Source organism: Artemia sp. Qi Xiang Cuo, chromosome 19 (assembly GCF_049724085.1).
Source record: "Artemia sp. Qi Xiang Cuo chromosome 19, ASM4972408v1, whole genome shotgun sequence".
NCBI classification, from domain to species: Eukaryota; Metazoa; Arthropoda; class Branchiopoda; order Anostraca; family Artemiidae; genus Artemia; species Artemia sp. Qi Xiang Cuo.
The window spans coordinates 28,867,155-28,881,371 of record NC_142812.1 but is presented as its reverse complement, the minus strand read 5'-3'; the positions used below and the strand labels follow the sequence as shown (position 1 = coordinate 28,881,371).

Below are 14,217 nucleotides of genomic sequence, written 5' to 3'. Positions count from 1 at the left end.
TCTTTCAAGTATTAAGGACTATTATTAGGTTAATGTGTTGTTTCATTTAAGTGTTTTATGATGATCGCTGATCAAAGTTTATGTCATGTGTGCCTTTAATTTATGTGATTTTGCTATGTTCATGGCCTTATATTTGGCTTTAAAATTCATTTCTCTATATACCTATTTAATATGCATAATACTTGTACCAAACACATTTTGCATGCAGACCCGCTATACTTTACCCCCCCCCCCCTTATAATATTCAAAACTAAAGCCCAAAATTATTTCTAAATTAACTAATAAACAAACGAAAAAACTGGTGTGTTCCAGAATATTACACAGCGTAAACTTGAGGGAGTGGCGCATAATACACATGTACCAAAATTTCTTCCCCCTACGGAAAAAAAAAATGAAACTCAAATAAAATTCTCAAATTCGAAAAGGCTTACTTTCTACGGGGGGTATTTTCCAGTGGGGTATTTTCCACGGGGGAGGGGGGGGGTGGAGGTGTATTTTCTGGGGGATAATCGCCGGGGGGGGGGGGGGGTAAGCGCCTAGAACCCGACAGTAAATCGTAGTTTTAGTTAATACTGTTTCCTGCATGTTTCATGAAGTGGTAAAAACATATTTTCATTTAATTTGGCAAAAATATGATTCCATTATTGACATTTATTGATTGCGTTTTTTCTCGTTGGTTCATTTTGCAGAACAGAGTTCCTTTTAGTTTATATCATACGCTATCTAATTCCTAGTTTAAATCAAACAACTTCTAATTTGTTATATAGATGGCACTTTCATGAAAATTAAATCTCAGAAAGAACCAAAAGGAAGATCATTGTACTCTTAGATTCATTTGTAAAATCTTATTGAATCCCGTGGAATCAAGATAATTTAAGAGAAGTAACGAGCAAATTCCCGCAAATAATTTTTGAGACCCCACTAGCTAAGCATAAAAAAAACTGAAAAAAATCGTAACGAAAAAAACGAGGACAACCAAGGCCAGTGAAAAAAAGAAGAATGCTATACGAATATCTCGGTCGAGACCTCTGTTTATCTGTATGGATACAGAATTAGGAATAAAAGATGCACATAAATTCCACAGGACAGTATGAAAAGACGAACCTTAAAAACAACTCTACACTGAGGCAAGATTCGCTGAGGAAATATTTGCATAGTATTCTTTGTTTTTTCACTAACTGTGATTATTCTCGTTTTTTCTTCGCTATTATTATTTTTTGTTGCTGTTTTTCGTTTCTCAGCCCTCAAAAAAATAAGGAAACCTTCAATTCAAAAAAAAGTTCAAATTTGAGGCTTAAAATAAGGTTACCTTTGCAGAAATCATGGGGTCCCCGCCACCTTTATCATCTGACGAATTCTGCCTTGGAATATTTTTCTTCTTCTTGAAATCATTGATTGGGGACTTCACAGTTGTATCTGGCTGCGTCACAGCTTTCTCGCATTTAATTTGCTTGTTCTGTAAAAAAAATTCCTGATGTATATCCTTCATCATGCTTCGCTAGTTGTAGCAAAGCATCTCAAAGGAGAAGAAAAGGGCAAATTCAACATATGACTCTAAGTATTAAAGACAGAGCCTACAGTAGGAACATCGAGTTTAAATATTGTTGCCACTTTTCATTATATTTTGAAAAATTTTGCCACGACTAACTACAGAATTCTTCTATTTAGAAGTTTTAAATCCGCTAGAAGAAAAAAAAAATCTTACGAAAAAAATTCTTTTAAGATCAGAAGAAAGCTTTATGGAAATTATCGGACCTTATACTTCAAAGAAATGGCAGTGAACGCTAAAATAGAAACCATTAATAAATCACCAAAATTGACAACCTAGGCTCACCACATGTGTTGACTTGTCCCCTTTTTAGTACCGTAGTTTTAGGTTGGGCATAAAAAAATGGTTACTTTTTAAGGCTGAGATAAAAAATTTGAATACCGCTTATGTACCACGTAGCAATATTACTCGTAAAAGGACCGAAATCAGTGATTCCCAGCCAATTTTGGGCCATACCCTACCTAGGCATTTCTATAATCCTGATCGCCCCCTTAATTTTTTTACCTTAAACTTTACGCAAATCCTACTGAAGGAGGATTAAAAGGCCATTGGCTCGGCATCTTTTTTTGAGTTGTACTCTAGGCATATTTTATACTAATCAAAATCTGTGCGTATGTTCACAACGCTGCTCAAACAGTGCATGACGTAATTGCCATACCATCATATAACTTTTTGCTCTTTAAACGCATACGAATCTGACGTCATTCACATGAAAAATGTTTTTTTTTAATAAGATTCTACAGTATAGTCAGCCGAAGGTTGAACTTCCTGCACATGACCAACCAAAATATTGTTATGCCCCAGCGGTTGGGCCTGTGCTCCACTTTGTGAATCACCGACCTAAATAGTACTTACGAGCAAAATACATTCTAAATATCGTCGCCTGGGAGCGGAATGGGCGTCGCCTGGGGGTGAAAATCACAAAATTTCGAGAAAAATGCGGTTGAATTTTTGCAACCTTACAGAACAAAAATGGTTTGAGTAAAAAACGTGAAAAAATTACATGCTAAAAAGCATGGTATTAAAAGGGATGATGAGATTTTCCATGCAAAATATCAAATAGTTTCGGCACAATGAATTGCCAAAATCCTGTTAAATCAATTGGGTTTTAACAGTTGGTTAACTTTTCAGATACGTCAAAACCGGTTCAAGCGTTTTAAACACCAGACATGTGACTTACAGTAAAACTGACCTATAAGGTGTAAGTTCAAACTGAGTAAAACTTTTAAAGAAATTTGGATGTAATATATAAACAAATGGATACAAAAGAATGTTAAGAGACAGGTACAGTTAAATGTAATAATTATGCCTTTCATTTTTTCCCCTGCCTGGATGTGAGACAGTTTTCTGTTGGGGACAGCTATCAACTCTAGTGTTCGTGGAACTGGGTGGTTTACTTGAAACATCTTTGGCAGTTTCACGACTCTTCCTTGAAGCAAGTCCTGGCAAGTTCTTTTTGAAGAATTTTCGGTAGCAATTTGCATAGACAACCCACATGATTCGCATGAGAGACTCTAAATCTTTTCTTACGCAAAAAGTGCCGCTTATTTATGTTTTCGTGCCTGAATTTGCGATACAAGATTTCATCAAAATCACGTACTCTAGAACAGTGGTGGATCCAGGGGGGCGAGGGGGGTACGCACCCTCTATCATAGTCCAAAGTAGTGTAATTTACTTAATTAACACAAATTTGCATTAATTAAACTTGCTCCTAACGCAAAACTATCGAATCAACCTATTTTGCCCCCCCTTCTAAAAAATCCTGGATCCGTCCCTGCTCTAGAATTAGGCTAAGCTAGGTTATGCTGAGAGGTGATTCAGTTGGGAGTTCTACAGCTTATTTAGCCCAAACTTGAAACTTCCGATATCATGCGTACCTTCCAGCATCTTCCAGAAGCTTCTCCACATTTGCAACAGTAGCAAGCAATTTTCTATTTAATCTTCTGTTTATTTTTTTGTTTATGTTTTCTAAATCTTTACTTCTAATAAGTACAGGCGAATGCGTAGACGTGTCAAAATATCCTCTGTTAAAAGCGCATAACTGATATGTCAATTGTGCTTCCAACAGAATAAAAATAATGCAATTTACGTCAAAATGGTTTCGACTCGTAGCCTTGCATGGAAGTGTGATACACTAAAACAGGGTCCATATTCAAAAAAAGCACAGAATTTCACACGAGATAGCTCTGATAACACAATTTCGCTTAGAAGTACCTAGTACACCAATTCTGCTTCCAGGCGACGTTATGTCAAATTGATTTATTTAACATTATGTAACACACCTCAAGTCTCAAGACATGATTTTTTACTTTTAGTGCTTTATTTTGAAAGAATTCCAGATTTTGCAGAGCGTTGCGATAATTGCTGCAGTAACATAATAATTACAAGCAAGATACTAGAAGAAATTGATATCTGGTGGTTAGACCTGGAATTCTACTTAAGGTATACATTTCCAGTGCAAGTATCTGGTATGTTAATTTTCTCCAGTCTTATAGTTTTAATGTTGCAATCCACTATCATTTGATGGCCAAGATTCAGCTTCAACAATCTAATGGATTGATTTTTTGAAATTTAATTTGCGTTTAATTTAGATTGAAAAATACGCGAAAGTAGAAATTTTTCCGATTGTTAAGCAGCTTTATATCAAAGAAAAACTCTAAGTAATGTCGTAATTCTGTCTGAATAAATGGATATATTTAAAAGTAATGAATCTAGTGGCTTAAGAATCTTCGCTTCAGGTATGAGTTACAGCAGTAGACCTGTCGATAAATCAAATGTTTTATAAGGAATATAACCTTAAGGGACCTATAATAAGAGTAGGTCTTAGTCGTCTTCTCGTGATTTTAGTTCTGTTTCTCAATCTATTCGCAGCTTTAAAATCTAATCTTTATTAATCGGCTTGGAATAAACTTAACATTCTTCATTTATATTGTGTATTACTGTGAGTGGCTTCGAGTTAGACAAGATTTTCATATCAGATTTTGCGCCCAGTACTTCTAGCAGACGCTAACAGGTGCCTATGATTAGTAACTTCCTATTAAAAACAAAATTGTTCGAATAAGCAACGGATTTTTTTTTAAACTGTTATAAAGCAATTTGACTTTGACAAGTATTTGATAAAAACCAACTGGGTCATCGTAAGGCCCATATAGAGGTCTGATGATAGCCAGGTTAAAATGATAAACTTTTGACCCTAGTGCTACCTGTGTCTTATTCATAACGCTAGTAGCACTCCTTTTTATAAAATACTAAATTATACGCAAGCTAACAATCATTAATACAGTTTAATGAAGAACAGGATTTCTGTTTATAGACAGGTATGGTTTTTAAAATAAATTTCAACTGGTTGGAAATATGTACAGGTACTAATTGTAGGTTTGCCAATTATTCCTTTTAGTATTTAAGGTATATTGATTATTAGGGGTATTGGGCTAATACTTTTTCAGTTATGGTATATAGAAAAAGAAAGCGAATCCTTTTTAGGGACTATGCGTACAGATTAGGGAACTGATACCTTTAGTGTGCCGCAAGTATTCTTCACTATAAAGAATATTTCTGGTTCTTTATAGGGACTATGCGTACAGATTAGGGAACTGATACCTTTAGTGTGCCGCAAGTATTCTTCACTATAAAGAATATTTCTGGTTCTTTATAGGGACTATGCGTACAGATTAGGGAACTGATACCTTTAGTGTGCCGCAAGTATTCTTCACTATAAAGAATATTTCTGGTTCTTTATAGGGACTATGCGTACAGATTAGGGAATTTTTACCTTTAGTGCACCACAAGTATTCTCCACTATAAAGAATATTTCTGGTTCAAGCTAGTGAGGTAACCTAAAGTAAAAAAAAAATATTTCCATGCAGTTTGACTTTTACTTGGTTTTACCTCCCTGGTTGTTCCGCTCTAAAATTGTAGTTAGTGTGAAAATTTTACATGTATATTCCCCTCGTCATTTAGAGTATTATCTTTTCCTCTTCCTCTTTCTATGTTTCTCTCAGTAAGGTAAAAAGGTAAATAATACGGCATTGGACTTTACAGTCCCTACCGGCGGTGCTGTGAGGGAGATACAATTCGCCTGGACTGTTTAATGCTTGATTTTTTTTTTTTTTTAGGATTGATGTAACTACCTAATAACGCAAGGCCCAGCAAAAACAGAATATCATGAAATATGATGTATTTGAAAAAAAGAAATAAAAAAATGGTGTTATGTTTTTTTGTTTTGTTTTTTATTATGTAAATGTAACGAAAAATGTTTTAAAGTGTTTGAAAAAAGTGAAAGTATTTTAAAGTTCAAAAATGTATATATATTGTAAATTTGTATTTTAATATTATATGCTATAGGCCTAATGAATGGGAGCAGCCCCTTGCCACCATGGGTGGCTAGAATGTTAATTTGGAAATTGTTGTATCGTAAAATAACAGATGGAGAATCGTATTAATGGGAAATTGTTAAAAAAATGTTTGTAGGAAAAATATAGATAAAATGTATTAGGAGAGAAAAAAATAGGTATGTGAGGAATTAGAAAGGTAGAAAGCTATGGAGTATGGAGTAAGAGGGGAGGTAGATAGTTAGTAAAGTAAAAGATTTGATACTAAAATAGTGATGAATTAGATGAAAAATAAACAGGGAGCCTTAGAGTAAAAAAAAAGAAATAAATGAGATTAATTTTTTATTTTATTTTCAGGAGTACGAAAAAAAAATACCCGGTTGGATTCTAGTCATTACATGAAGCATCACCAACCCATCATCAAGAAAACGAAAAAAGAGAGGAAACCAGAAAAGGAGTTACATCCAGGATGTTTCAGTATAGACCAAAGAACTCTAGATAAAAGAAAGAAAAGAAGAAGAATTTGATAAAAAAAAGCTTTTAAATAATAAGTCGAACAAGTTGCAAGTGAATATTTTTGGTGGCATTCTTTTTTTTATCATGCTGAAAGATGATACCCAGACTGTGCAATCTTTCACACCATCAGGATACGTTCACATATGGTTGTATTATTTTGAAATTATTAGATTTTTTTTTTAAAGACATAAATTCGAATAAAACTATTCAAATACAACTATAAGAGAATGGAAACAACACCTTAGCTTCGGTAAAAAGCAAACGAAACAAATAAAACTCCTCATGTGACTAATAGATGCACTTGAAACACAAGAATACCTAATACGAAAAGATCAGGGCCCAATATTTGAAAAAAAAACCTGTATCGTCAGGCTATTATATCAAAATTACTAAACCTTTCAAAGCGATCAAAGATAATTCCTAAAATGTAAATAAAAAAGAAGCAGCTAAACCAAAAACCATTTTACTTCAAAGTGACAGACTTAATTTCCTGTTTTTGAATAAATCATGATCTAGTTAAATCAGCATTTATAGAAAAGTGACGTTCAAACTTTATAGCCAGAAATGCACAACTTTAGCTTGTACATTATTTTACAGCAGCATCATCACTAAACATGAGAAACAAAGTAAGTAGTAAAAAACTTTAAACATCCGTTTATATCATCCCGCAACAACAGTAGCTTATACAACTACAGAAGCGCCATCTAAGGCTAAGTACTACGTATATGTAGGTAGCTCTGCACCTACTACCAGTTCTGCTTGAAAATGTCATTAGAGCAGCATAATAAAGGCGTGGCTTTGTCCATTCCTTTTCTTCTCTGTTCAAAAATTTTCTCTGAGCAAGAAATCTTTAAGAACAGGGGCATAAAAATAGATCAAAATTCCATAAAACATGTCAACCTTAGCTCTAAATCAGCTACATACTTTCAAATTAAAAAGTGGAAAAATCCATGAGCCAGCTATTTAAATTTTTTTAGTCAATGAAATTTTACAAGCACAGAATTTTTTCACAGCAAACTGAAGTTTAACAAGCCATTTTAACTTGTTTGGAAATTTTTAAATTAACAAGCGTTTGAAAAATAAATTCAAGACAAAAGATCGTATACAAAAACACTTTGACTTGTAAGGAAAACAAATATGAAGTCGATTCGATTTAAATAATAAAAAAGAAAGAAATTATTGTCTAATGACTTGTCGGATACTACTCACTGTTTCTTTTTTTATGAAGCCAAATGAATGTAAACTTCATTTCCTTTTAAATCTGTCTATTTACCGTCAGGAACAAGACTCAATTAACCTTTTTATTTCGTGTATTCTGGCACCAAAATTTTTTTTTTTTTTTTACGGATAATCACAAATTGAAATTTACTGTACTGAAATGCGTTAAAAACTGTTGAACCTAGGGAAGAATTATGTTTTACATCACAAACGTTTTTATAGTAGTTAGAAAAACATTCACTTCTATACGCTTTTAAATGCTACAAGATTAGAGAAAAAATTGTTCCTGGCATTAACAAACAATTTATTATTCAAAAACAACAAAACAAAGCCGTAATCAAGGAGGAAAAAGGGGAGGGAGATGGGAGTCATTTGTAACCCCCTTCCCTCAAAAGTATGAAAATTCGCATGTTATGCTTTTAGCGATATTTTTCGTAATTCAACCGCCAAAAAATTATTATTCGTTCCACATCAAAATCACTGTTACCGAGCAATACGAGGGAGTTAAATCTTTTTAGAAGTATATAAATAAGGCTATAAGGACCCACTTTAAAATCTTTATGTGCAACAGATGCTATATATATTGAATTTCTATAATCGAAGTATGTATTTTCTGTAAACGTTATAGTTCTACGGTCCTTACTTTGATTGCGTTAAAGTAACTCTCGATCTCACTGGATTCAAGAGCTGTAAGAAGATCAGGAGGAGTTGAGCTGCTAACTTTTCCTTGAGGTGAGCTCTGGGATGGAGAGCAAGACGAGTTTGTTGATCCTTTAGTTTTGTCACGCTGAGAAATAGAGGCCATAACTTTATAGGGATCAGCGCTTGTCGAAACGGACAATCCCTGAAAAGATAAATCGAGTATATATAGTAAATCATTCTCATTTTATGTCTGTCTCGATTCTCAGCGGTTTAGCCACAATACATTTTCAAAAGACTCAGTTCCTTCAAGGTGGTCGACCTAGGGATATATTCTTATATTTTAATAGTATCCAAAAACATGTTTACATTTATATTTCTTTTTTTGTTGATTAAGGGTGGATCACTCGTGTGTAATCTCGTTATTCTTGCTGGGCAAAAATCAAATTAGCAAATCATTGTTTTTCGTTAAACGATCATTAAATCTCTTAGTAATGAATATGTAAGCTAGTTTTAGCGTTGTTTTGACCCGTTTTAATCATATTACTGCAGAACATTGATGTTGATGTTTCTTGCTGCAGTATTTTATATATATATATATATATATATATATATATATACATATATATATATATATATATATATATATATATATATATATATATATATATATATGTCTCTGGTATTCTAAGCTTAGGTTTTTTTATTAACAATCTTTATTTGGCACTGTTGGCAAACCGTACAAAGAAATACTGTTTTCGTAGGATTTGAAATTTCGGTATAAACAATGTCTTATGGAACGGTGGGAAACTCAATCTTTCTTATGATTCGGTAGGGGCTTTTTCCACCACGGGAAAAGTGGTTTTCTGGAATATGGTAAAATACATAAATGTACAAACAGATCGGAAAATGGTCTGAAGGATGATAATGAAGAGACTCGAAAATATATAAAGCGTTCTAGTCCGTAAATGTGATCCAATTTCAATGGCAACGTGTTTGGAAAACTATATACGCCAAACACAACTGTAAATGAAAATACAGAATGGAGTGGATGAGTAAAGACAAAAACTGAAATTTCATTAATGGGTTGGGCAGCATTCCTTCAGAGATTTTTTTGCAGAATAATTGAGCTGATAATAAATTTTATCGCAAATTTATTGTCTATAATTTTTCTTTTTTTGCTTGAACTCTGTCAATTGCATTTCTTCGGCGTCCATTCTATTTAATGTAGCTATTTTATGTGTATTAAAAACCATTTGCTCAAATTGATTCGTAATTTTGATTATACATACTGACCAATGTCTACCCATTTGCAGTCAAACTTTTTTTAAACTCAGACTATTTATTTGCCCGCTTCACTAAAAATATCAAATAAAACGTTTAACGTCAGTTAATTTGATAATACTAATTTACTAACGTAAGTTAATTTGGTAATACTACTCAAATAATTGGAAAAATATTAGTTTTAAAGTTTCCTATGATGCCAAAATTACAGTCTCTTATCGATTTTTCGTATTATGTTTTTTAGAATTAAACTAATCAAAGCAAACAAAACTAGAATGGTTGACAGAATTTAACAACCAACAGGATGAGATAAATATTCTTAAGTTTTAAAGATCTTTTAATATCTTTTTAAAGAACCATGAAGTAAATAAGAATTACGGATCGAATTGAAAATTTAATATCCCAGAACTCAATCTCTGGGATTCAGAGTTTTTGCCGATATTACGTTATATATATATATATATATATATATATATATATATATATATATATATATATATATATATATATATATATATATATATATATGTATATATGTATATATATATATATATATATATATATATATATATATATATATATATATATATATATATATATATATATATATATATATATATATATATATATATATATATATATATATATATATATATATATATAAACCAATGTTTATATTTAAACAATATTTATAAATATATATATATATATATATATATATATATATATATATATATATATATATATGTATAATATAAACCAATGATGATCAAAAACCAACTTACGACAGCAGTGGACGATGATATTTCACCAAGTCTTCCATCAAACTCCTGACACCACAAGTAATCATCATCTAAAAACGGCATGTTCATCAAATACTAAAATAAAGTAAAATAAAATCAAAACAGTTTAAATTCTCACTTCACGGCGTATTTGTTATGAAAATACAAGTCTGATTCTATGACAGGTAAGAAGTAAGCTGTTGCAAACAGACGAATGTAATATGTAAACCTTGTCAATGTTACTATTCTTGATTTGAAAGAAACTACCCACAAAAATTGAACTTTTCTAAACATAATTCAGTGAAGCCCTCCTGCCGTGACCCCTTAATAAACTATATCTAAGAATAATTTTATAAATTTAGTACTATTCATTTGATGTTATTCTGATTAATTACGGATCTTTATTAGAAGAAAACCTTTAAAGTAGAGACTTATTTTCCTATCACCCCCTCCCCCTTAAATAAGAAACATTTTTTTTTATCTTTTGTGGGCAGATGAATGTTATGACGGCAGACACTGTTGCTTATTCGTTTCTTTTAGATGACAAAATAGCTGCAATTTACGCCCCGTGAGATTAAACTTTATTATCGACTTTGGGTATAGGTGTAAAGTAAAATGGAACAATCGTAGACATCTGTAAGATTTTACTCTTTTTTGCCTAGATAGTGCCAATAGGTTATTTTAAGTCTTCTTATCAGCTCCCAGATATGAATAAGAATTTTTTCTTAAGATTTATAGTTTCAAGGCAAAATTCTAGACATTATGGATACCCAAATATCAAAACTGCCGAGGCTTCAATAACGGAATTAAACAAAGATTTTTTCAATAAATATAAGGTAGGTTATGAGCTAGCTTCAGAGCAGTTTTATGAATCCCTTCAGATTGAAATATCCTATTGCAGAGCAATGAAATATTCACATGGCACTTGAGAAAACAGTCGTGACCTAAACTATCCTTCAAGTGATATGTCCTTATGGTCAATTAACAAAGAAAGAATGAAACAAATATTCCAGGATAGATAGACGGCGTAATATAAACTATAAAAGGCAGTGGCGTAACTATTTTGGCCGAGTCACGACGTAGGCAATAATGCTCCTAAACTAATCAATCAAATAAAAAATTAGGAAGAGACAAAAGAGGGTTATAGCCCCAACAAAATTGATTTTTTCTATTTGATCTTGACACTTCCTAGAAAAGACCGAGCCCGTCCTGTTGGAGCTTAAAGCCAGTCTTCATTTGGCAGATTCTGCCATTCTGCCATCTTGCAGAAAACGCAACGTCGAAGGTTGCAGTATCTGCAAACTGCCAATACGGAGCCGGAAAAAAAGTCTCCATTGAAATAAAATTTGCAGATTCGCGGTGCAGATTTGCAGAATCTGCCAAATGGAGACTGGGTTTTAGACTTGTTTACCTGTGTTAATGAAAAAGACTAATAGTAGATCAATATTTATATAATTAATAATTTATTTTAGCTAGAGACATTTTGCCTGAAAGTTTAGCAGCCCGTTCTTTTTCTTCAAAGTAAGACCTTTAGGAAGAAAATCTCTATTTCTTTGTTTACAAACTGATCAGTTTAGAATGATACTTTAATTATTGTAATCCATGATTTAGTTATTTCCTTTTATTACTTTTTCATACTGTCATAGCAAAGTACTTGATTAACTCTCGGCATTCCTGTTTCGTGACGATATTCTCTAAACAAAGTGATAAATGCCAAAAATTATAAAAAAAATTTCCTCCAGATTTTAGAAGCTAATCGGACATATTTTTTAGACCCTAGGCCTTTTTAGAAGCTAATTTTAGACAATGATTTACGAAAAGACAAAATTGATTCTTCCAATGCTCGATTATACTTCCGTCTATTTTCCGGACTCGCAGCTATAAGCAAATACTAAGAACTCCTGGAGATTTTGCCATCAACAAAAGCAGGATACTCCTCTTTCAATTTTTCTCATGGACTTGTCATACATATCATACGCCATCTACTTTTCAAAATGCAGGAGCCAGATAGTGTATTTATTAGTGATAATTTTGACGCGGTTGAAGTATTAAACAGCGAATTGATTGCTCCTCCCGACCTTAGTGCGCCAATTTACCAGAATATAGAATCTTTCGCCAGTGCATTACAAAAGCAAAGGCAGGACGAGGTAAGGAATAATGTTAATGATTCAATCGAAATATCATTTTTTCACATTGATTAAATAGATGGCGTATGCGTACATTTTGGGAAATTTTTAAATCCATATTTTTTTTTTTTAAACAAGTCCAAATGTTAAATGATAGCAGTTACAAGCTCTAATTTGACGAATCTTAAATACTAAGTGTTTTAGAAATTAGTTGATGAAAATTAGTAACAAAAACAGTAGCATTCTTGTCTAGGCCCTCTTCAGAAAAGAAGCACAGTAGTACCGTCTGATTTTCTAGTCAACACTTTCCAAATATAATGGTCGCTACTATGACAATTTCATCTGTTCCCCTCAATTGGGTCAGATAAAGCTCTAAATAACGTACATATGCATTTTTTTTCATTGCGTGAATCATCAAATCCTTTTTTTAACGCTCATTTTATGCTTAACCCAGTTTGTAGCACCACTTCATTGTGAAATAATGTTAAGAGTTTGATAAATAAATTATTTAAAAATGATTTAAACACATGAATGAAAATGGAAAGAAATGTGGAAATCCGGTTAATAGCAAGTTTCTGCGTATTATAAAACAACATTTTTTTCTTATCATAGTATTTTCTTGTAATTTTCTCTGTAACATAGAAGTGCATTTGGCCCCATTTGGGAGTAGGGCCTGACAAATGTCATGGTAGCGACCATTACATTTGGGAGGAATGTTGATTATTAAATGAAACCAATAAATTTTTTAGAGCTTCCTTCACAAGAGGGCATAGACAAGAACAATACCATAAAAAATAAATTAAGATTAATTTGAATGGTGATTTTGATTACGTTTCTTTTAATTTTCCTGCTCTATACTGTTATGCAAACTTCTATACTGTTATGCAAACCCCCCCCCCCCAATATACCTGCCGATGAAGATACAACTGCAATCGCTACAACATACTGGGATAGGTAAAAAAAGAATATTATTCAATTTGCTATTTAATGCTCCGTAAATATACCAGTGATTCCTGTGGAATTTTTATTTTAATTAGTGCTACAACCTAAGCTAACATTATTGGTACTCTAACTACATTTTTATAGGCATTTTAAAAGGCAATGATTATTGTCTTTATAAAGAACCTATCAAATGGTATGTCTGTTTTCTAGATATCTCATTATGGTGTATACTAGGAATTCAACCAAAAATAGAACATTACAGAAAGTCTTACGTATTAACGAATAGTGGCAGGATCCAATAAAATTACATCTTGACTGAATGAAAGCATAAAGATAAATATAAGTGTGAACATTAAATGTCTGAATATTTAAAATTTCTCGCTAAATGAATAATCATAACTTGAACTCTACAAGCTCAGTTGATTGATTGGTTAAAATTTAACTACAGAATAACTTATGCTATCTCAAACCATTTCAATAAGCAATCATTCTGCCTATGTGCCGGCGGAAACCATACCAAAACGTTGGGTTGTTGAATTATTTATGGTCTATATTGCAATTAATTTAAAAAATCGAAATTTTTCGGAGGGAAGTGAAGAGCAAAGTTGAAACTTAAAACGAAAAAAAATACTGCTTCACAATCTAACCAACATAGGTACTTATGTACTATCTGGAACATCTGTGAGAAGTGAAGTTTGATTAATGCTAATGAAATAAAACAAAATAGAATAAAAATATAATAGTTTAGAAACAAATTTCGGCTATATATTTGCACATTAGGGGGATAGGGGGATAAAGCATAACATATATTAAATACCTAACCTAGGTAC

General features: G+C 32.3%; 2 protein-coding genes across 4 annotated transcripts in view; one reads left to right on the top strand and one right to left on the bottom strand.

The window, feature by feature from the left end:
- Positions 1-14,217, bottom strand: part of LOC148940695 (uncharacterized) — a 193,633-nt gene that overhangs the window by 122,482 nt on the left and 56,934 nt on the right. For all 3 annotated transcript variants that reach the window (XM_089105501.1, XM_089105503.1, XM_089105502.1), the window contains exons 3-5: positions 10,323-10,415; positions 8,258-8,458; positions 1,310-1,456 (exon numbers count right to left, since the gene is read on the bottom strand). In XM_089105501.1, coding sequence (XP_088961627.1) covers positions 1,310-1,456; positions 8,258-8,458; positions 10,323-10,409 — 435 coding nt within the window. In that variant the 5' untranslated portion in view covers positions 10,410-10,415. The remainder of the gene's footprint in view (positions 1-1,309; positions 1,457-8,257; positions 8,459-10,322; positions 10,416-14,217) is intronic.
- The window catches only part of LOC148940694 (U7 snRNA-associated Sm-like protein LSm11), a 66,437-nt gene continuing 64,533 nt past the window's right edge, over positions 12,314-14,217 (top strand). The window contains exon 1 of the mRNA XM_089105504.1: positions 12,314-12,466. Within this exon, the coding sequence (XP_088961630.1) occupies positions 12,314-12,466 (153 nt within the window). The remainder of the gene's footprint in view (positions 12,467-14,217) is intronic.